The sequence below is a fragment of the Hippopotamus amphibius genome, chromosome 1, assembly GCF_030028045.1.
Source record: "Hippopotamus amphibius kiboko isolate mHipAmp2 chromosome 1, mHipAmp2.hap2, whole genome shotgun sequence".
Classification (NCBI taxonomy): domain Eukaryota; kingdom Metazoa; phylum Chordata; class Mammalia; order Artiodactyla; family Hippopotamidae; genus Hippopotamus; species Hippopotamus amphibius.
The window spans coordinates 95,595,781-95,618,414 of record NC_080186.1 but is presented as its reverse complement, the minus strand read 5'-3'; the positions used below and the strand labels follow the sequence as shown (position 1 = coordinate 95,618,414).

The window sequence follows — 22,634 nt, the reverse complement described above, 5'->3', positions numbered from 1 at the left end:
CAATCTTACTCATTTGTTTTCATAAAAAAAATGGGGGGGGGGGGTAATGTGGAAACTCTACTTTTCCCTCAGCTTTGCTATGAACCTAAAACTGCTCTGTAAAAGTCTACTTAAAGAGAAGTGTGTGTGTGTGTGTGTGTGTGTGTGTGTGTATTCACAGAGGGAATGCCAGCTTCTGGAGATGAGAAAGTGAGAGTGTGACAGGAAGTCAGATCGGATGCACAGCATAGAACGTGTAAATGATGGTCTGGTGAGCCTAGACATCACATAGGACCTTTAGTATGTACCACCTACTGTGCTCTGGCCACTTTCATATACTTTTACCATTTTATCCTCAACACAGTCGTGGCATCATCATCCGTTGTTTCACAGACCAGGGACCTAAGATTCAGAGTAAGTGATTTTCTCGGGGTCACCTAGCAAATGAGTGAGTAGTAGAGCCCAGAGTCCTCTGGCCTTATGCCACTGGCTCTCCCCTCCACCACTGCTGCCTCTCACTTTATTTGTACTTTATTTCATATGCAAGGAAGCTTTGAAAGGGGCAAGCATTGGCCCAAGCTAAAAATAGCTTACATGTATGGAGCACTTAGTCGGCTACACTCTGCTAAGCACTTTACACAATTACCTCTCTGAATCCTCACAACAGCCACTTCACAGATGAGGAAACAGACCTGAGAAAGACTGTGATGTGTGGTTACAAGTCACACAGCCAACTGGTGATGGAACCAAAGTGAGCCAGGGGGTCTGGCTCCAGGGTGCAGACTGCCCTCCACGGCCACGTGGGGAGTGGAGAGGATGGGGCCGCCCCCATAAAGGCCAAAGTGACAAGACTTTACAACTCAGCAAATGTGGAAACAGAGAGGGAGAGACCCCCTGACGGTGTGCCTGTGAATGAGCTAATCCTGGGGCCTCTTCCTTTGGACCTGGACACCCTTAGACGAGCCGGAGGTCAGGAGCCGAGATGTTACCCAATCCTCCTGCCAGAAGCCAGAGGCCCCATTTGGATGGTCTGGGCGGGGAGGGGCTGTTTGAAGCTCAAGCGCTCCCCTCCCTCCCCGGTGCTGTGTGAGAGGTGTCCTCTCCTTCCCAGGATAACTGGGCTACCGGGCCCTCCTCCTGCGGCTATTCTGGGCTGCGGCCTGCTCCCCCCTCTTCCCCTAGCCCCTGCTTCAGCCCTTCTGGGAGTAGCTGGGTGGGAACAGGCCAGCCCAGTTACATAACCCTGTGGCTGGGACCCTGGGGAGGCCAGGCTGGAGAGCAGGTGCTCAGCCCCTCCCACACCGCCAACCGTGAAAACCTTCCTCTGGAGCCCAGCCTCGGGGTGGCCCAGCATGGAGGCAGCCACAGCTCCGGAGGTGGCCTCGGCACCCACGCTGAAGGTGAAAGAAGCCAGCCAGCTGATGCTGACCGACCCCGGGCTTCACCTCTGCAGGGGGCCGGCAGCCCCATTCCCCAGCGCCTGCCCCCCACAGAAGGTGACCCGTGGGGATGGGGGGTGGGTGCGGCGAGCCGTGGGAGTTGGGAGGATATCCTACTGCCCTGACTGCACCTTGTAGGTTTTGCAGATCTACACGGTTTCATGGGATTGGTGCTTAGGATGGAGACGCACCCATTGCAGCCCCACCCCGTTCCTTGGGGGGTTCTTACTTGCTGCTCAAATGTCTCTGCTGGGTCTTTGGTTTTTACCTGAGAAGTCAGTGAATGATGTTTGTGGCACTTTACAGTGACTAATAATGGTAGGTTTATATTTTTACCTTTAAAATATGTCTGTCACAGGGACTAGGAGGACCCAATACACTAATAATACCAGTCAGGAAGGGAATGAGGGGTGAGATGGTGTCCACCTGGATTTGGAGAAGAGAGAAACAAAAAGCTTAGAGCCACTGGGAGCCTAAGTGCTGAACAGTGTGTGACACTCCGCCTCATCCTCGGTGGAGCCGTGAGTCCTCGACCTACCCCAACATCCCCACTGGCTCCCATAGGAAACCCTAGCCTTTCTGAGCCTGAGCTCCACGGAAGCGGAGACCTTTGGGGGAAAGCATTTGGCTCCCCCTCCATGGTCTCTGTGAGCCTCTCAGCAAAGAGGCATTTTGAGCTAGAAGTGGTGGGTGCCCCTTCCAGCCCCAGAGCTCTCTGCCAGCAGCCCTGCTGCCCAACCCCCACACTGCCCCTGGCCGAGGGCTTTGTAGATAACAGCTCTTCATCCCAGATGGCTCCCACTTCACCTGGCTCAGCCCAACACAGAGGTGGAAGATGGGAGCCTGGCTTTTCCCTTCTTCTGCGTGGTAACTGGCCGACGCAACCACTGGGGCTGCACGAAAAGTTTAAGATAGTTTCCTGCACAAAGTCCTCACTTCTGGCCCCTTGAAGTCTTAAGTGCAGAGGATGCAAAGACCACAAACCAGACACAGTGGAATCCCAGGGTAGGGAGAGGTAGAAAAAGAAGACAGGATCTAGACTCAATTCCCAGTGCCTCCTCCAGCGGCTCCATGACCTTGGCCAAGTCAATGGACTGCTCAGTTTCAATTTCCTCTCTGTAAAATGGTGATTAATAGTATCTAACTGGTAAGGTAGTTGAAAGGATTGTTGTGTCTCAGGAGAGGCCAAACGAAGATGTGAATAGATAATAAATTATTTCCAAGTCAGGGGTAAAGACTGCAAATAGGGTTGTGGAGGGAAAGCTTGTGCCTCTTGTCATCCTGATGAAATTAGCTGGGTCTTCAGAAGCTATTTGAATGTCAGGGGAAAAGTGCTGACTGAGTTTGCCCCATTGAAAAACAGGTAAAAAGAGCAGAAATTATTGGGAGTATATTAGGCTGGAATGGTCCTGAGGCAGGAAACCAGTTTCTTCCCCAAAAGGCCCAGGGAATAAGCAACAGGCAGAGGGAGGATGAGAGCCAGGACTGCTGCCTCCCTGACCACGGATTGCCACAAAACCCTGGCGGAGGGCACTCACCCCTCGCACACTCCTCCCTCCTGACCACCCCAGGCCACTGCCCACAAGTGCAGCCTCAAGGGCCCTGTTCTTGTGCATGGCCTCAGGGCCACCAGCATCCCAGAGGTCGCTGGCAGTAAGGACTCCTTATGACACTGTGCAGAGTGTTTACATCTGTTATCCCGGTGGGAAAAGAAGACATGAGTTCAAATCCTAGCTCTGTCTTGTGACCCTAGGCAAGTCAATCCACTCCTCTGGGCTTCCATTTTCCCATCTGTAAATTAAGCGGGTGAACTAAATTGGAGTTCTTAACCCCGTGGTGGATATGCATCCCTAGGAAAATCTGACAGAAGCTGTGGATTCTTGCTCCAAGAAAAATACTCAACAAAGTTCAGGGAGCACATAGAATCACTGAAGCCTATCCAGAGGTCTTCAGGCGGGTGCCATGGTGCCGGACTAAATGGCCCCCGAATTCCCTATGAGTGCTAAGGACTTTTCCTGCCTCTTAATGCCTCCTCTTCCTTATGGGGAGCTCTTTGGGGCCTAGAGGGGCACAGCGGCGAGCATGTGAGTGCACGTGAAATAGAGCAGACGTCCAAATATTCGTGACATCGAAATGAACTGAAACTGGCTGACACTGAGCTTTTAGTCAAGAAAGCCCCACTCCATGGCTAAATAAGCAGAATTAGGTGGTTGGCACTGGGAAACCATCCTCTGTCACTCTCAGCACTACATGGAAGCACTGTGTCCTGGAGGCAACGCTGGGCAGGGGCCGGAGGAGAGCTTTCGAAAGAGCGAGAGGCCATGGGGCAGGCTGCACCCTGACACGGAGAAGACACGACCCTGAGACCCAGAAGGAGGGCCCGTCTGCTGATCTCAGCTCGATTGCTTCCAGCTGACCCTGTGTCCTCTTTCAATCTGGACTGTTCTGTGCCTTCCAGACTTGGGAAGCTGAATCCCTAGCCTTGAAGCAACCATCCTTCCGTCCTCCCTCCCACTCTCCCACCCTCCCTTCCTATCCTTTTTCTTCATTCTACAAATATTTATTTTGTGTCTATTATGTGCCAGGTACTGTTACAAAAATGCACAAACTAGGCAAAAAATAACTTCCCTTGTGGAGATTACATTCTATGTAAGGAGACAGATGATAAGTAAGCAAATAAAACATAAAATATCAGATAGTGATAACTGCTATGCTGAAAAATATAGCAGAGGAAGAGGATGGAAAAGTGCTGGGGTGGGAAGCGTGCTTGCTGTTTTAAGCAGGATAGTCAGTGAAAATCTTGTTAATAAGGTGATTCGAGCAGCAACTTAAAGGCGACGAGAGAGTAATGCATGCAGATATTTGGGAAGCAGGTTTTCCATGGACAGAGAACAGTGAGTGTGAAGGTCCTGAGGCAGGAGTGCACCTTATGAATTAGGGCCACTGTGGCTGTAACAGAGTGTGGGAGAGAACAGCAGGTTTGGGGTCAAAGAGGTAGCAGGACCACTGTGAACACTGGTTCAACTCTGAGACAGACAGGCAGCCAGTGCAGGGTTTTAGGTGAGAACTGACATGATCAAGTGTAGGTTTTAAGACTTCCTGGCTGCTGACTTAAGAATAGGCTCTAGACAGGCCTCAGACATTAGCAAGACTGTCAGCTGAGAATGAGGACTCGGGAGAAGGCATGGAAGTTTTAGAAGAGGAGGGTGTGCAACGGTCACCCAGGAGAACAGGAGATTGAGAGAATTAGGGAAGTCTGGCATAACTGCCAGGGTCCGTTTTGAGGTAGTAACCATCAATTTAAAGTCAGCATAGTTTTGTAATATTTTTCCCAGTCATGTCTGGCTGTGCAGATACAGGAACTGACTGGGTGGCATTTAACTGGGGCTGGGTATTGCTAGGAAGTGGAAAAGGATTAGGGATTTGAGTGGGTGTGCAAGGGAGTAAGCCTAACAATGACCATGGAATCTAATTTGGGTGGGAAAGAAAGTGATAACATGAGACGGGTGATGGAGAGTGAAGGGGTGGGAAGATAATGGACCAGAGGTCTCAGTGGACTGAAGGATCACTGCTGGTAGAGCATTAGAGGGAGGGAACTGAAGGGATAGAGACTGTTCCTTAGGCTCTGTGAGTTGAAAAACAGGCCTCAAAATTTAAGGCTCAAATACAATAGATGTTTATTCCTTACTAGCAAAACAACGAAAAACAAGCGTTCCTACCCAGCAGAGAGTTCTCCAGCACTGATTCAGGGACCCAGGCCTCTTCCATCTTGTGGCTCTGCCACGCCTGAGGGCCCATGACCATCGGCATGCAGCTAGCAGACGGGAAACAGAGAACTCATTCATTAAAAGCCTCCACTCAGAAGTGATTCTCATCACTTCCACTCACATTTCACTGGCGAGAACTAGTCTCATAGTCATACAGCAAGTGGGGCAGCTCCTTCTCAGAGAGGCCTATACTACAGAAGACATAATCTGTATAAATTGTTGTGAGCAATTAGCCATCCCTGTCATGGAGGTGGTGCTGAGAGTGTGGGATGCTTGAAATTCAGATTCTAGAGCAGCTGTAGTTATTGGTCTAGACAAGGACCAAAGGAACCACAGGCTGAAGCAGGCGAGGACGAAGCCATTGGAGGAGTGGCAGGCAAGAGCAGCCCTGCAGGGACTGGAAGGCTAGCTGTGGAGATGACCGGGAATCATGACTGGAGCTGTGTTGGAGAGAGTGACACTGGGCCAGGGCAAGTGTCATGAGTGTCAGGGAGAGCCTGCCGCAAGGCGAGAGGGTGATGAAGTCTTCTCCTCAGAGAAGCGTTGCCTATTTCTATGGTCTTTTATTTTTTCTGATCCTAGTTTCATAGCCTTCAAGGAGGTGACACTCTTGAACTTCACAAGGTGTTTTTGTTTGTTTGTTTGTTTTGAAGTCACCACACTTCTTTCCCACCACACTCCTCCAGACAGGTTTCTGATAAGGTCAAGGCCACATCCTATGCATCTGCTAATGTCTCTCTAAGAAATGCTGGTAATTTTGGGATCCCTGGAAACCTCTGGGGTTTTTTGGAAGCAACAGCTCACCTTGTGCATTTGCTTTCTTTTGGTAACCATTCAGTCACACAGGCCCGTGCATGTGTGACTTGCAGTCTTGCACACTTACACACAGTCACACTCACATTCTTGCACACTTACACACACTCACACTCACACACACATACACTCCTCCACTCTCTCAACCTGTCTATTTTGTTCCTTCACTCTCTGGGCCATAATTAATACCATCAATCTGAACTACATAGTCCTTAGGGAATCGCTGGAGGAAAGTCTTCAGCCATGTGAAACCAAGTTATGAGAGGATGTGAACAATTATTTCCCATGAGCAGAAAATAAGGAAATGGGCATAAACCTCAGCAGGATGAAATTAGGTAGACTTAGGAAGGATTTTCTAATCAAGACGAGTTGAGATCTCCAGACTTTAAGTAGTTTCCTTCTCCACTAATTTTTAAGACAGTATTCTGTCTGAGAGAAATTCAGTGCTGAGAGAAACACAGCTCAGAAGCCAAGGGCTCTCAAAGGACTTTTCAAAATGCCTTTTCCCTAAGACTCTATGAAGGGAGAAAACCTCATAGACAGACTGTGGCTGTCTTAGACCTGGGCTTAGAAAACCGAGGTTCTGCTTTAGGGCTGTAGTCTTTGGTTCACATCCCTCCTGGCATCTGAGGAGGAGAAAGACCTTGGGCATCAGGGAAAGCCATCCTTCTCCAAGGTCAGTACAATTAACACCTCTCTTGACTGTGGATGTGTGAAAAGAGATGTTCCAGACGAGCCCTCCTATTATTCTCAGCGAGGGGTCAGATTGCTCTTGTTTGCTGGGCAGACGCAAGGCCTGGGGTGAGCTGGGGAAGAGCTTGCTGCCGCCCAGGCACCTGCAGCTGTCACACACTCTTCTGTCACCTCTCTCCTTTGTCAGCAGCTTTAGCCTCAAGCCAATCCTCTGCCCTCCCACTGGGGCTGGGAGATGGCTGAGAGCAGACTCCTCACCTGCTAGTCCTCAGACTTGGAATATCCTAACAGGAACTTAAGTTTGTCCCCTATTGATTCATCGTCTCGTCAGGGAATCCCACTTCTAAGCAAAGAACTGGCCCAGGAGCCCTCCAGGGAGGCAGAAACCACTGTTCTGGCCATCAGCCTTTCTCCTCTGTCTCTGCCCCCTGCTGGCATCCCCTCTGGAGCTCAGGGCCATTTGGTTCATCCCCCTCCCAACTCCCTCATCTTAGCTTATGTGCCACACAAACTTCTCTCTTTCATTTTTCTCCTTAGTTCAAGTGAAACAATGCTAACCTTTTCCAAGGTATTTTTCTAAGAAAGACTAAGTGGGGAAAAAATACTATATACATCAGCACGCACCTACCACAGAAGCCCTCTTCCTACCTGAGGTGCAAGCAGAGCAGAGCTCAGATGGCACCTCTTCCAGGCATGACAGCCTGGGTTCCTTTCCTCACCTCAACCTTCTGAGTCCTTGAGCGTGGCCCGCTGCCTTCCCTTCTTGGCCTCTCCCCTCCAGGGGCAAGACCACTGCCAGAGCCCTGACTATGATGACCAGTTCCAGGTGGACACTGCAGGGCGGGTGAGTGGACAGATACGCTGTCATGATCTGAGAACGGGTCCTTCAGACACACACTCCTAGATGGGGAGGCCGGAATCCTGGTGCCAGCACCACTTCACGACCGGCCATGAGATCCACAGAAAATCAGTTTCTCTCTCCCAGCTCTCTCCTTCCAGTCTTCTCCCTGCTCTGGTTGCTCATCGAGGTCCCTCCTAACTCAGAGGTTCTGTAGGCAGCACGAGGGCCAGCAGAGCGGGCTTCTCCCCGGCCCTCTCCCCAGCAAGCGTGAAGGGTTAGTTCCCCACCCAGCAGCGGGGAATGAAGTCCAACAAGATGAGGTTTTGACCCTCCTTTTCAATTGCCGCCCTCTTTTTTCAGAAAACCCTGAAGTCATATCCGCCTGTTCTCAGCTCCTTGGTCGCTTGCCAAGATGGCCACAGGAGAGAGACACATCACACAACACTTCTTCTGTTCTTCATGCCCCGCCTCCGCCCAAACCGCCAAAGTCGAACAGAGGGCAGCCGAGCGGGGTCGTTCAGCTGCCTGGGCTCTGAGCTGCTGAGTCCTTGCTGAGGCCTCAGGCCCTGAGCACCGCAGGCAGGATGGCGCTCAGAGCACTGGAGACCCTGTACCATGCAGTTCCTGCTTCTCTCAGGGTAGAGGGGTGAGGCGCAGCCTAAGACAGCACAACCCAGGTCAAAAATGTAAGCCACACGGCCAAAACGGAAACTAGGTAAACAAAATGCAGAGCGCGCACGGAATATATTTCTGTCTATATTCAGCCACAAAGCCCAAGTAATCTCGAGATAGTAACGGGGCGGACTATGAGAATGAAGTTCCTGGTCTCTAAGCAAAGATCTACAAACTGAGATGCAGGAAGAGCTTCGTAGAACCTTCGTTTCTTCTATTTCCAATTTCACCATTCTAATTCTGCATTATGTCATGTACCTTTTAAACGGCTCAATTTGTAAGTAAACATACATACATTGGGGTGAACGTTCAGAAATGTATTTACAGGGAAATGCATGTTATCAAAAAGCTTGGAATCTGCTGTCGAGCTGTTTGCCAGTTGTGTGCTGGGCTGGAGTTCTTCCAACTGCTAGGAATGAAGGAGCGGGGAGGCTGGGGAGTTGGTGGGAGCTGAGGCTGTCACACTGCACGTAAGACAACAGCAGCAGGGGACTATCTGAGAAAGGAAGAGACAGGAGCCCCAGAAGCCCGCAAAATGGAGTCGATTTCAGCCAGGACCCCAAGGGAACCCAGGTGGCATGTTTATGCTTCCCCAGCCAAGGCCGCCCGAGGCATCCTGAGAGAAAATTACACCTGGTCATTCTCCAAACTTACACTCAGCACTTTCCTGAGCGTCTCCTGTCTTCATCCTGGAAGCCAATAAACATAATCTAATCTCTCTTCTCACTGGAACACGCCTGGAAGATCAAGAAGGAGTGAGCAGTGGACCTAATCTTTCCCAGATTTTGACTGTACAAAGTGATCCTCCACAGACTGGAAGACACCACGCAGGGCCCTGAACAGGGCGGCCCCGCAGAGGAAGGGACCCAGACGCCAGCTCCCTCTGCAGTGACGTCAGTGCTGTCCTGGTGGGTCCAGGGTGCGGACTGTGCCTGCAGGATGTAAAGCTTTCTCCTCGGGGTCTGGCACCAAACTGGGGAGCGGGCCTGACACTTGGGGGTCAGAACTGACATTGGAAGTGGCCTTGGTAAAAGGAGTGTTGTCGAGGACAAATGTAGACAAGGAGTGGAAAGACAAACCACTTGGACTGGCCTGGCCTGTGCACAAACAAAAAAGAAATCTCAGTTGATGAAAAGTCAGTGGTGGAAAGTTATACATTAAAACAAGTAGGTGGCAGGCTAGCACTTCAGTGCTCTTTCTGCTGAGACTTTACTGCTCCCTAGAGGATCCTTCAGCGGGCTGCTTACCCCTAAATCCCAGTGAGATGATGGGAGCCATCCTCCCATTCCCTGAGCGTTGCCTGGGTTACCTGGCCATGGAGTACAGCTAGATGCAGCATCCACTTCCACTTCCTCTAAACTCTCCTCTTACCCCCACAGGAGGCTCAGCATCCCCTGTTCTCTCTCTTTCCATCACTCAGAGCACCCCAAGATCTGGCTACCCCGGGTCCTGAGGCAGACCTACGTTCGGAAGGTTGGAGACACCGTGAACCTACTGATCCCATTCCAGGTGATCACGCAGGCCCCACGTTGAGTCCATGACCAGGGCCAGGCCAGGGTTTTCATTTGGAAACAAAAACCAAAAGTCCTGCTAGCAGTGGGGCAGTCATCCTAGCCTTGAGTGGAGGGGACATGTCACCAGAAGTCTGAGGCCAAATGGCCCTTCCAGCAGCACTCCTGAGAGGGGGGTTGGGGTCGGGTCAGGTCGGGCATGCCCGGGTGATGATGTGAGGCCAACCCATGCCCTTCAGTCAGCAGAGGTCTGGGAGCTCTCAGTCTGGAGGGCTCTCAGGAGTTTGAGCAGCTATTGTTAGTCCCAGCTGCCCTGAGTGTCCATGACCTAGACTCTCAGAGTGGGGGAGACTCAAAGCCATCCCCCTTTCCCATGATCCTGAGGCTGTTGCTGAAAGATGGAAATCCCCTGGGAGAGTCCACCAACTCCTCAAAGAATTTGCAGCTGCGAGTCAAGTCACCACGTGGACCTGGTGGCTCTGACCCCTACTGCAGGCAGAAGGCGCAAGAGGCCTCTCGGTGCAGCTCACAGCCTTCTCCCCATCTCTCAGGGCAAACCCAAACCTCGAGCCATCTGGACGCACGATGGCTGCGCCTTGGACGCCAGTCACGTGAGTGTGCGGAATGGGGAGCGGGACTCCATCCTCTTCATCTGAGAGGCCAAGCGTGCTGACTCGGGTCGCTACCAGCTCTGTGTGCAGCTGGGCGGGCTGGAGGCCACCGCCACCATTGACATCCTGGTGATCGGTACGGTGGGAGGAGTGGAAGACGGGGTGGTCCTCAGGGGCTCTGGGCCCAGACTGAAGAGGATTCAGCACAGAGAGCTGGGGAAGTGGGGCTGTGGGATGCAGTGGTGAGTGAAGGGAGGTGTGGCTGAGCAGAAGCAGAGGGGCCCCTCCTGGAGTGATGTCCTGGCGTGTGAGGCATGCCATGCCCGCTGCTATGCTTGGCCCTTTCAGAGAGGCCGGGTCCTCCTCAGAGTATCAAGCTGGTGGATGTGTGGGGCTCCAGCGCTACCCTGGAGTGGACTCCGCCCCAAGACACAGGCAACGCGGCACTCCTGGGATACACGGTGCAGAAGGCTGACACCAAATCTGGGGTGACGCCTGGCTGGGAGTGAGGGAGGGAGGGAGGAACAGCACATTCTGGAATGGGGCTCTGGCAGCTCCACGTGGTAGGCTGGGGTGAAGTGAGTTCCCAAAACAGGGGTCTCATTCCCGGCATCTTCCGGGGCCCCGCAGCTGTGGTTCACGGTGCTGGAGCGCTATCACCGCACCAGCTGCACAGTCTCCAACCTCATCATTGGCAACTCCTATGCATTTCGAGTCTTTGCTGAGAACCAGTGTGGGCTCAGCGAGACAGCCCCTGTCACTGCCGACCTGGCCCACATCCAGAAAGCAGGTAAGGCACCAAGACTCGGAGCTGGGAATAGTTAAGGAGAAAGAGCTGAAGAGGGATGGGGCCCTCAGGCACCACATCAAGGCCCTTCTTGGTCCCTTCAGCTACTGTTTACAAGACTGAGGGGTTTGCCCAGCGAGATTTCTCAGAAGCCCCGAAGTTCACCCAGCCTCTGGCAGACTGCACCACAGTCATCGGCTATGACACCCAGCTCTTCTGCTGCGTCCGCGCCTCCCCCGAGGTGAGTGGGGAGGTCTGTGGGTGGCTGTGCTATGCTGCTTCCTGCTCCAGCTCTAACCTGAGCTATGTCGAAGAACAGTCTAATCAAAACATTACGTAGGAACACTCAGGGCACTGGAGTCCAAACCAGGCTGATGTAGATAATGTTTCCAGTTTTGCTTTTAGGGTTTGTTCCTCATATAGGAAGATGTCACTTAATGACCTGCTGGCAATTGGGCACGAGCTTCAAAGCTGTCTCTCTCTCTGGCAGGGGGGATGGAGTCCTGTTGATTTCTCCTTACTCACCCCCCTCATCTTTATCTTCCAGCCAAAGATCATCTGGCTAAAGAACAAGATAGATATTCAAGGCAACCCCAAGTATAGAGCCCTCACTCACCTGGGGATCTGCTCCCTAGAAATCCGCAAGCCTGGCCCCTTTGATGGGGGCGTCTACACCTGCAAGGCCGTTAACCCCCTGGGGGAGGCGTCCGTGGACTGTCGGGTGGATGTGAAAGGTAAGGGCAGAACTCTCACCTCCTCTCTCCACAGGTGGGAAAGTCGTGGGCAGAGATGCAAGCCTAGATGGAGAAGGGCTCCAGTTGCTTCCCCTTCAGGACTTCTCATCACTGTCATCATTAGGGTGTATTTGAGGAGCTGTTTTTATCATCCACTCTCTCATTTCTCTCCATCATAATTCTATAATATAGCAAGAATCACTATTTCCACTTTGCAAAGGAGAAACGTGAAGCACAGGGAGGTGACTGATCGGTTTACCTGCAATTTCCAGTGTAGGTTAATTGAGAAGTTGGCACTATAGTGGAAAGAGGCCAAGTCTCCTGGACCTCACCCAGATCATTTTTCATTAAACTATACAATCTTCTGACTCAATCCAGGAAAGCTGTAGCTCTTCATTGGACTTTTAAACAAACCAGAGGACTTTCGTTTCCAGTTGGTTAAAAGGGAATATTGCACATCCTCTCTACCTCTTTTAAAATACTCATTAATTTATCCATTCCTGTCACCTTGCTCAGATTGCCATCACTGCATTTAGAATATTGTTTTATAATTATCTATTTACTGATCTGTTTCCCCATAAACTATGAGCACTGTGAGGACAGGGACCGTCTTATCAGCCTTTGTTCCCCTGTCTTGAGCCCAGTTTCTGACACACAGTGGGCACTTTCTAAGCGTGTGCAGCATGACTCAGGAATGAGTGGGCCATTACATGTCCTGTTCTTCCCTCTGCATAGACTCCTAATTAGCACCATGGACTCCCCCCAGACCTGGAGGTATATTCCTTGTCGATGCTCTGAAAGGTTACCCAGAGATTTCTGAGATGTTAACACTGAGAAATGTCTGAATTCTTACAGCTCCTAATTGAGGCACCCTAAGCGGACATGGGCAACTCTGTGGAAGGTAAGGAAAGAGGGACGGAGGTCTGAATGGAGTATTTCATGTTTATGGCTAGTGTTGCTGAGTCTGGGACAGATACGTATTCCTGAGCCTTTCAACCATGCACTCACTGGCAACCACTTTTTTTCTTATAAATGAATACTATCACCCCTGTGGAGGGAATTTACCGTAGATGAGGTCTACTTTTGACACATCCTCTATCTGTACTCCTCAAGTTGATGACAGGAACTAAACCTAATAGTCCTCTGGAAAAGAGTGATAGCATCTACCTAATTGTAAGGGGGTTTTGTGGGAGGGAGGGAGCAGGTGCTGTAAGAAAAGGCGTCAAGGAAACCACCAGGAGTGGAGGATGGCAGAGGTCAGCAGCAGCACCAGCACACGGCAGAAAAAGAGAGAGGGAGATGTTCCTGTCCATTAAATGTCTCTACCTCAGGATCTCAAGCATGGCGAAAACCAGATATGTTCGCTTGCTTTCTACTTTGAAGTTTTTGGATTCCTTCCCATTCAAGAGAAGAAAACCACCGTTACCGTTATATGTCAATAATAACTGAACATGTGGGGATGTGGTCCCGTTACTGGCAAAGGGCAACTCAGACCATCACTTAGAATATGATAACTTCTTCAGGCTCTCAATCATTCACAGCAGAAGTGTTGTGTACAAACTGATAGGTGGGGTGAAAAAGCAGCTCATGAGAGAATCAAAGAGAACTGGTTCCCAAAATCTCCTCTGACTTGCAGCTCCTGGCTGATGAAACCCAACAATGAATTCCATCCCAGAAGCCATTTGTTTAAGCCTCTCACTGATCTATAGCAAATGAAATAGATCCCTGAGGGATGCATTAAAAGTACAAGCTTCTCAGGAGATCCCTCTCTGCCAGTTGGCTTGCACAGCCAGTTCTCTCGCCATCCCTCAATTCCCTCTCTGCGTTAAAGTTAAGGTTAAGATCACGTTGTGCTGGTGTTATCCTTGTTACTGTTAGCTGCCCTTTTCCGTCTCTCCCAGTCAACGCCAGCAACGAAGCCCAATAAATAGAGAATTCAGAGCAAAGGACCCAGGGACCATGAAAGGGGGTTGCCTCAGCAGCCTGGATTCACTGTTACGGCCACAACATACCCTCTCTTTTCTGTGCCTCCAGGAAGCCTGTGGCGAGACTGTGTCCTTAAGGAGCTCCAGCATAGTGTCTGTTTGGGCTAATCTAAATAAAGGAGTGGATTTCAGTGCATAAGTGTCCATCAGTTTGAGACTTTCTATACAGAAAACCATTGAGAAAGTTGGAATCCTCTAGCCAGACTGCATGGAATCTGTGGACCCCCAGACTCCTCTTTCTCTTCCCATATCTACATTCTCTTCCACACAGGTTCCTAACACTGTCCTTTTCTCTAGACAGTCTATGATAACTCTATACATTACCAGGTGCTCAAAGGCATGGTCAAGAGGACCTGCTCTTTTCCTCTCCATGCTTTCCAGTATAAGTTGGAAAACAGGATGCACATCCGCCACAGAGACACAGACAGCAGGACACATTAAATACACACATAGCCAATTAAAGACAGAGCACTAAGATGTGAGGGCTAGGAGACAGTGAAAACACAAGAGCAGAGTCTCATTAAGCCCTGGAAAAAGAATAAAGGTGATGTGCTCTTGCTTACATGTTTTCATTTCTACAACAAATAAGATACTGAAGGCATTCTGTGATGGAGTCTGCAAAAGATAGCGAGTTCCTCCCATCCTGGAATGGACATGGTGCTCTTTCCACCAAGAGCTGGAGTCTATTTCTCCCCACTTGAATCTGGCAGACCATGTGACCTGCTTTGACCAAAAGAATGTAGTGGAGGTGATGCTGTAATAGTTGAGAAGTATACTGGTCTCCACTTTTGCTTTTGGAAGTCATGTTCCCATGGAAAGAATCTCAGCATGGATATCTGACTTATGGGAGGCCACATGCAGGACAACCAAGCATCCCAGCTGACAGCTGGCACCACAGCCCTAGACATGGTGGCTACCTGGGACCCCTCAGCCCCAGTCAAACCCATCTACTCATGTAGAGACAGGCTGTCCTTACATAGCCCTGCCCAAACTGTAAAATCAGGAGCAGATCAATAGTTCCTGTTGTTTCAAACTACTAAATATTGGGTGGTTTGTTGCACAATAATACATAACTGAAACAGCCTTCTAGCATCAGGCACCCAACAGCAGGCTTTATCTCTTTGCATCTTCATTCTACAAATGAATGAGTTGAAACTTATAAATTGCTCCAAGTTATGTAGCTGGAGAGCAGAAGTTCTAAGAGTTGAACCAGGTCTGTTTGACTTCAGGCCTTCCCTATTTCCACTCATCTCTTTTACCCAGGGACCCCCACTGTTTGGGTCTGGGTTGGAATCATGGGTTTAAGAAAAAAAAGATTTCTAGGAGGCAGTAAACATAAGGCAAGGTTTTAAGGAGGAAGAGAATATGATTTGGCTGAGTGTGAGGGAGCTTTTCTGTTCAGACCAAAGGCCCATTTTCAGTTGAGACCAAGTATCTATTCCAGCCTTTCTCAACTGGAGTTCTGTGAGAATTAAGTCCCAGTGCCTCAAGGCATTCATTTTATGTCATAAATAAACTTCCTCCTATGCATCTAGAATGTTACGAGTTATGTAGCATCCTTGGGAAAACTGAGAGAATAGTCACACAAATCATTTGTAGGGTCTAATACATTTGCAGAACCCCTGCTGAGAATGTTGGGAGGGCCATTAGGGAGCGGGGGCCAGAGTCCAGAGCCAGCCAGTCATGTACATAATGACCAAGAAGCTTCCCTGCGTTCAAGGAAAACTGCACTGGAATCCTTAATTTTTCATCTATGCACTCAATACTATGTTCAAAGTACCTTCTGAACTAAGGCTTATCATGTGCCTGGGAGGGGGTATAATTTCTTTATTAGTTCATTTCCCCATTATTAATCCAAAATCTTTAACATTTATACATATCATTTTGGGGTTGAGCTGAAAGGGGACACATTATTTCCCAGATTAGTGGCCTTACGCTGCCTGAAGAATTCTTGTGCCTGAAATCTATATTTTCTGGCTTTGTTGTCATTCTGATGGAAGAGAAAGTAGATCCATTGCTTTTTTTTCTACAACAGCTTTCAAAAATCATAATTTGGTGACAGAAAACTGGAGATGAGTTTTCTTAGGAGAAATTAACTTCCAACTTGCTAAAACTGCCTCCTCCACTTACCTGAAGGTGGGTGAAGAATTTTCCTACTCAGGCTGCTCCTAGGGGAAGAAGGAATGCAGTTAATTAACAGCTTTCCCTCTGATCTCCACTTTGCTACTACCTGCCTGGAGAGAGGTAAGCTACTGGCTCTGGTTTTCTACCTCCAAAGAATCTGAACCCTGAAAGCAACTAAAATTCTACGTTCACCAGGAAACCTGCAGAAAAAGAGGCAATCCTCTTCTCTCAGCTCTTCCTCACATAAGCTTGCAAGTTCTGGGTCTCCCCATCTTCTCCCTTATCACACCACTAAATTTCAAGGCTCCTTCCCTTCCTGTGGCATTTATTACTGTAACATCTCACTCCTGCAAACCTCACCCCAACTTCACAGCTAAAACCTAGCAAGTAAACAAAAAGCCTATAAATAACCAAAATAATGGTCATAAACTCTGGAGACTAAAAGCTCAGGCTGTTTGTTTATAGGAAAGCTCGTCAACCATTCTTTTGGGCACTACTAATGTAAAAATTTTAGAACATTTCTGAGAATCTCTGTTAACTGGTGGCCCAGTCTATTCACAGGCAACCCTTGTAAATAACAAAGAAAATCCCTAATAAGTAGGCTTAAGCTTTTTACAACACAGCTTTTAACTTCGAGCAAACAAGTCACAAACATTACCCTCAAAAGCTCCTCGGGCATATGGTATAAAACTTGATGTTCATAATTATCCTCCTAACCACGTTCTGTGACGGTCAAGATCCTCTTAGATAAGCGAGGGGTCGAACATAAGCTCACTGAGGTCAAAGATACTCAATATACTTGTCCACAGAGGAGCCCCGATTGAATCTGAATCCAAATCTCTCTGTCTGAAAAGTCTGCTGGTTTCCTCACACCTTGGTGGCCTTAGAGAACCTCAATATACCGAAAATATAAATGTTTAGTTGTTTCCGTAAACTTGCAAAAATCACAACTTAAGGATCGGGCTAACACGGTGCTTCCGAACGAAGTGAGCCCAAGAAAACAAATTTCCTCAGGCAGTTAATTTCAGGGCCGACGGCCACGAGCGGCGTCAAAGCTCAGCTCTGCCTCTCAGGAGGAGGAGGGGGCGGAGAAGAGTGGGGGGGGGGGGCGGCAGGGCGCGAAGCCCTCACTCATTGGCCCGTTCCCTCGCGCGCCGCCGCGAGGTCCCGCCCCTCGCAGTCCCGGCTCCGGGAGGGGAGCCAAACAGGGTCTCCGGGTCACGCGCGCGCGCTCGCAGCTTCCCAGCCTCAGCCCTCCGGATGGAGCCTTCCTTGGAACTGCTCTCCGCTCGGCCCCCCACCTGCAGACTTCCGGCCGGCTACCCCTCCGCCGCCCCGCCCCACGAGGGTGGGGGATGCTGGGCTCCACCAATGATTGAGCGCGTGTGGGAGGAGTGGGTGGGGCCTGAGAGATTCGAAAGGGGCCCCGCCCCCTCGGAGCTGATTCCCGGGACTAGGTTGTGAGAGGAGAGCACCTTCCGCGGGAGGTTAGGCGGCTCGGAAAGTGAAAACGGAGAGTGGCCCGGAGGTGGGTGTGGTGCCGCGGGGAGTAGAAAGGTGGCTTGCGGGAGAGGAAGCACCCGGAGGATGGTGGCGGGGAGGAAGATGGGGCGTGTAGACAGCCCCAGCGGGAAGAGGTCGGATCGCAGGGGGGCGGGGGCCGGTGTGCGGAGGGAGATGGGAGGGTGGGGGAATCTGCCCGCTCTTGCCCGGGAGGTAACAGTACCCCTGTTACACGGGCAGGTGCTCCTGCTGGGACGCTTGCTTTACCTCCAGCATGACCCCCAACCCCTAGCTTGCACCCTGAGTCTAGCTGGGAGGCCTTGGGCAGGATGGAGACCTGAGCAAAGGCTGTTTTCTCTCCAGCTCAGGGGTCTAATTTGCCTGGAACATGGAAGATTTAGAAGAAGGTAAGGAAACCCCGGAGGGGAGAATGAGGCCCTGTGATCTCGAGCCATGTTAGGGACGCAAGGCTGCCATTTGTTCTCTCCTCCCCTACAGATGTAAAGTTTATAGCGGATGAGACCTTGGACTTTGGGGGGGTGTCGCCCTCTGACAGGTAGTAGATTCTTTATCCTGCTTACTTTCCTCCAGCAATGGTTGTCTCTAACCCCTTACTGCTGAATTATTGGTCTCAGGTCTGGATTGGTAATTTAGCAAGGTTGGGTGCACTGGGGCTTCTGGGTGGCTGGTGGACTTGGGCCCCAACGACACTACTGGGGGAGGGGAGAAGGGATAAACCCGATTGAGATTTCAGGGTGTTAAGAAGAAGCGTAAGTGGATTTGCTACATCTTCATCCTGGCGTCATTTCCAATGTCAGTAAGTGCTGAAGGCCTCATAGAACTAGGGGTCGCATCAGTTAGATCTCACAGCCAGCATGGGCATCGAGGTTTGGGGTGGTGTTCCTGGCTCTGTTGTGGGGGTTTTGCCCAGTCTCCCTTGCAGTCTCCTGCTCTCTTCTGTGTGGGCATGGTGCTTGATTTGTTTTCTGTCTCAGTCGAGAGGAAGAAGATACAGCAGTGTTGGTGACTCCCGAGAAACCCCTCCGACGAGGTCTCTCCCATCGAAGTGACCCAAATGCAGCGGCCCCAGCCCCCCAGAGTCTGAGGTTCAGCCTAGGCCCCCTCAGCCCAGAGAAGCTGGAAGAAGTCCTCAATGAAGCCAACCGGCTGGCAGCTCAGCTGGAGAAGTGTGCCCTGCAGGAGCGGGAGAATGCGGGTGAGGGCCCGGGGCCCCGGAGGGTGAAGCCCAGCCCTCGGCGGGAGACCTTTGTGCTCAAGGACAGTCCTGTCCGGGACCTGCTGCCCACCGTGAGCTCTTTGGCTCGGAGCACCCCCTCCCCAAGCAGCCTGACACCCCGACTCCGGAGCAGCGACAGGAAGGGGTCCGTCAGGGCTCTTCGGGCAGCATCTGGAAAGAGGCCCTCCAGCATGAAGAGGGTGAGTTTAGAGGGTTTGGGTCGGATGTGTGCCCCCGACTCCGTGCATGACTCAGTACAGGCATAGAGCAGTTTTCTTGTTGGTAAAATGGAGATAGTAGTCAAATTCACCTCATAGAATTGTTGGAATTGGGGTACCATAAACGAAGTACTTACCACAGCGTCTGTGCGTGAGCTCTATAATTCTGTAATAAGCGCTCAATAAATGGCATAGGTGGTGGTGGTGATGATGTTGGCAGCTACCTTCTGCTTTTCCTTACTGGGTCTAGGCAACTCTCTACCTCTATCCCTTAATCAGCCAACAGAACAAATTCTTTTTCCACTCTAGCCCTTCTTTTCCCTTCTCTTTGTGTTTCAGGAGTCGCCCACTTGCAATCTGTTCCCTGCATCCAAAAGCCCAGCATCTTCTCCTCTTGCCCGATCAACTCCTCCAGTCCGGGGGAAAGCTGGGCCCAGCGGGAGAGCTACAGCAAGTGAGAAGAACTGGGGGGCAAAGCTGTGGGTGTGTGGGAGGAGGGAGGATGTGGAGCTGACCCTACAATTCCTCTGCTCCTCTCCACCAGGCCCACCTACCCCCGTCAGACCAGTCTTGGCTCCACCGCCTTCTAGCAACTCTCAGCGTCTGTCTCGGCCACAAGGAGCAGCTGCTAAACCTTCCACTCGACTGCCTGTTCCATCGGCCATTCCCAGGCCTCCCAGCAGGATGCCACTCACCGGCCGGAGTGTACCGTCCAGCAAAGGTGCCCTCCCTCCAGACTCCTTGTCAGCTCGGAAAGGACTTCCAAGACCAAGTGCTGCAGGGCACAGAGGTGAGGAAGAATGGACATAACGATAAGAAATCAGGAGGAAGAATACCTACCCTTGCCCAACATGAATGTACCCTCCCAGAGCTGGTAGCAATGACTTTCTCCACCCTCGTTACAGCAATGTTTGAAGGTGGGAAGGCTGAGTTAGGGAGAGAATGTGGGCCTGGGCAGAGTTTGAGCCTCCGTTTTCAAATACCTTATGTTTTTTTACCTTGGGTGGGAAGAAAGGCACTAATCCCAACTCACTCTGCCTTCATCTAGTATTTCTTTTTTTTTTTTAATTAATTAATTAATTTATTTATTTATTGGTTGTGTTGCATCTTTGTTGCTGCATTCAGGCTTTTCTCTAGTTGCGACGAGTAGGGATTACTCTTTGTTGTGTGGCACAGGCTTCTCATTGCAGTAGCTTCTCTTGTTGCAGAGTACCGGCTCTAGGTGCGTGGGCTTCAATAGCTGTGGTACGTGGGCTCAGCAGTTGTGGTGCACAGGCTTAGTTGCTCCGTGGCATGTGGGATCTTCCCAGACCAGGGCTCGAACCTGTGTCCCCTGCATTGGCAGGCAGATTCTTAACCACTGCGCCACCAGGGAAGTCCCTCATCCAGTATTTCTTTTTGAGAAGATCACTTAAACCTTCTGCTAACTCATGTCTTTTGTTAACCCCCATCAAGTTCCTGTTTCTCAGCGACCAAATCTTCCCGTCACTGGTGCTGGTCGCAGCAATCTGCAGCCCCCCAGGAAGGTTGCAGTCCCAGGACCTACCAGGTAAGACAGGTTGAGATGCTATCTCTCTTTCCCTTGTCATTTGGGATGCTGAGCTGTTATGCACATCAGCCCCAAATCCTGTGTGGCAAGATGGGGATGAGGAGGGGAGCCTGGAGGGGCAGGGAGTCCCATTTCTTCCTATCTTAAGGAATTTGAACCCAGCTGGTAACAAATGGGCTTGTGAAAGAAGGGCAGTTTAAAGCAGTTCCTTCTTCTGTCTCTTTAGGTAAAGAGATCAGGACAGCAAGCAAGAATTCAGTAGCAAACCACTACAGTCGCTGCCTGGACTCAACTCTCTTTGGCTTCCCAAGCCCTATCCTTGGAGGCAGGCCTGACTCCAGCAGATTCTGGCCCAGGGATAGAAGGAAGAGCTGCCACCATGGCTGGTGCCCCAGGAGCAGAGAGCATGGGAGATGGGGTGGATTTGGGTTGAGCTGGAGGGGAATCAAACTCTGAGTTGAAACAAAATAGGAAAAAGAGGTTGCCTCCCAGCGGTGAAGTTAAACAGAAAATGAGAAATGCTGGAGAGTGGTTTGTCCTCACCCACCCTCACTCTTGTATCCAGCTCCAGAGAGTTTCATTTTCTTCTTGGGCTTTGGTTCACTGGACATTTACATGTGAATGGCCCCTGTAGCTAACCTCCCTGCTCTCCAAGGAGCAGTCCTCCTGAATCACATCCTCTACTGGACCCAGGCCTGTTTGGAGAGGCAGAGGCAGTCATCTGGTCTCCAGAACTTGTTTCCTGTGGATTCTATGACTCCAAACAGGCCAGTTTATGATAAGCTTACTCCATTGGTCTACATTTTTCTAAAATAAAATGGATATATTTTTATATTTTGTGTACATGTGAAAGTAAATCCTGCTCCAGTTTCTAACAAATTTGGAGTAAACTCCTCTGTGTAATTCCAATGAGGGAGCCAGGATGGGCTTCCCAGGTATGGGTCTGAATAGGCTCTAGGGCCTTGATTCCAGCTAATCAGGCTATGACTAGCCCCCTTGCTGGCATTCAGTGGGAACAGGTTGCCTTTTCCCAGGCATTTCCAGGCTTCATATGTTATTAGAAAGTCCAGGTCAACTTAAGTATAGCTTAATTCACAGTATGTGAGGCTATTAAACCAGGGTCTTGGTAAATTATTTATATCCTAAACGTGGGTGTCCTTTCCTGGCAAAAGAATGGAGCCTCCTAGGAATTCAGCATCTTGTCTGTACTTATGGGATGAAAGGGCCCTTGGGTGGGTACCCTGGTGTTCAGGTTTGCCGATTGCCTTAGGTAGAAGATACCTGAATGCTTCGTTATGTTCTGCCTTACATCTTTAAAATTGTTGGTGTCTCCTCTTCTTTCCCCTACTAGACTTGAGGGCTGGCGCCAGGAATTTATAAGTCTCTGCAGTGCCTAGTTGTGATTTGTATGTGGCAGAGAATTTCATTCATTTACTGAAAAAAATATTGAGTGCAAGATGGGGGTGTTTGTTAAATGAATGACAAAAGACTCGTCTAACAGATTTAACGAAGGGTCTCCCTTTTCTCCCAGCCTTTGATGCTTGCAGCCAGAACCAGCTCAATTCCTTGTGAGTTTTGAGAGGACTTTCCTCCTTGGAGGACAGGCCCTGACTTAAGGAAGCCAGCAGGCAACTGGGCAAAGGGAGTGAGTTCCAGCTGCTGCCCTGCCCCCAGGTTTACACACCCTGCCCTGTTCCCGGGCCAGGGGCCACCATGGCTTTCTTCTTTTTATGGCTGACCTTAAGGTTCATGTTACACATTCACCTGTATCACACAGACAGCAGCCTACGCGTTCACCTCTCCCTGAGCTTCTTGCAGCAACTCCTGCAGCGTCTGGGATTCTAAGCATTGAGCTGGGGGAGGGGGTGTGGAGACAGACACTATTTGGCTCTGAAGAAATTAGACAGAAGCAAGAAAACCTCAGGTGTGTATCCCAACTGCGTCCTGCATTGGCGTCTGACAGAAGCAAGCCCAGGCACACACGTAGGTGTGGCCAGCAGATGGCATGTTTGTGTGGCCTGGGTGTGAGCCAGGCCCTGGTGGGTCCTCAGAGGCAAAACAAGCAGCAGACCCGTGTGCTGTTGCCACCTGGTGGCTGAAGAGGACAAGGCACGTTCCATCCTCTGAGTCAGTCTGGGGAAGTCGGTCTAGGGTTTCGTTAACTGTCCCTC

General features: G+C 50.5%; 2 protein-coding genes across 8 annotated transcripts; both read left to right on the top strand.

The window, feature by feature from the left end:
- Positions 1-1,331: 1,331 nt before the first annotated feature.
- MYBPHL (myosin binding protein H like) lies at positions 1,332-13,954 on the top strand. Its single transcript, XM_057696471.1, is given in 10 exon segments — positions 1,332-1,389; positions 1,392-1,475; positions 9,625-9,713; positions 10,267-10,462; positions 10,675-10,814; positions 10,957-11,116; positions 11,218-11,354; positions 11,661-11,847; positions 12,703-12,748; positions 13,882-13,954. Coding segments are annotated over 9 exon segments (1,062 nt in total). The 3' UTR covers positions 12,714-12,748; positions 13,882-13,954.
- Positions 13,955-17,409: 3,455 nt separating this feature from the next.
- Positions 17,410-21,295, top strand: PSRC1 (proline and serine rich coiled-coil 1). Of its 7 annotated transcripts, none has more exons than XM_057725066.1 (8): positions 17,410-17,484; positions 17,823-17,866; positions 17,958-18,015; positions 18,455-18,896; positions 19,254-19,368; positions 19,459-19,704; positions 20,370-20,463; positions 20,690-21,295. In XM_057725066.1, exons 2-8 carry the CDS (start codon positions 17,848-17,850, stop codon positions 20,691-20,693), a joined length of 978 nt encoding a protein of 325 aa, XP_057581049.1. In that variant the 5' UTR covers positions 17,410-17,484; positions 17,823-17,847; the 3' UTR covers positions 20,694-21,295. The 7 variants fall into 7 exon arrangements, with proteins under 7 accessions (XP_057581049.1, XP_057581346.1, XP_057581280.1 ...); XM_057725363.1 differs by having other exon boundaries at positions 19,254-19,397; positions 19,586-19,704; positions 20,690-21,252; XM_057725353.1 differs by having other exon boundaries at positions 17,418-17,484; positions 17,828-17,866.
- The last annotated feature ends 1,339 nt before the right edge of the window (positions 21,296-22,634 follow it).

Excerpts from the sequence above, each read along its gene's own strand:
- PSRC1 (XM_057725066.1), top strand. Across the intron at positions 18,016-18,454 it reads GGGGTGTCGCCCTCTGACAG|TCGAGAGGAAGAAGATACAG; the intron begins GTAGTAGATTCT and ends TTTCTGTCTCAG. Across the intron at positions 18,897-19,253 it reads GGCCCTCCAGCATGAAGAGG|GAGTCGCCCACTTGCAATCT; the intron begins GTGAGTTTAGAG and ends TTTGTGTTTCAG.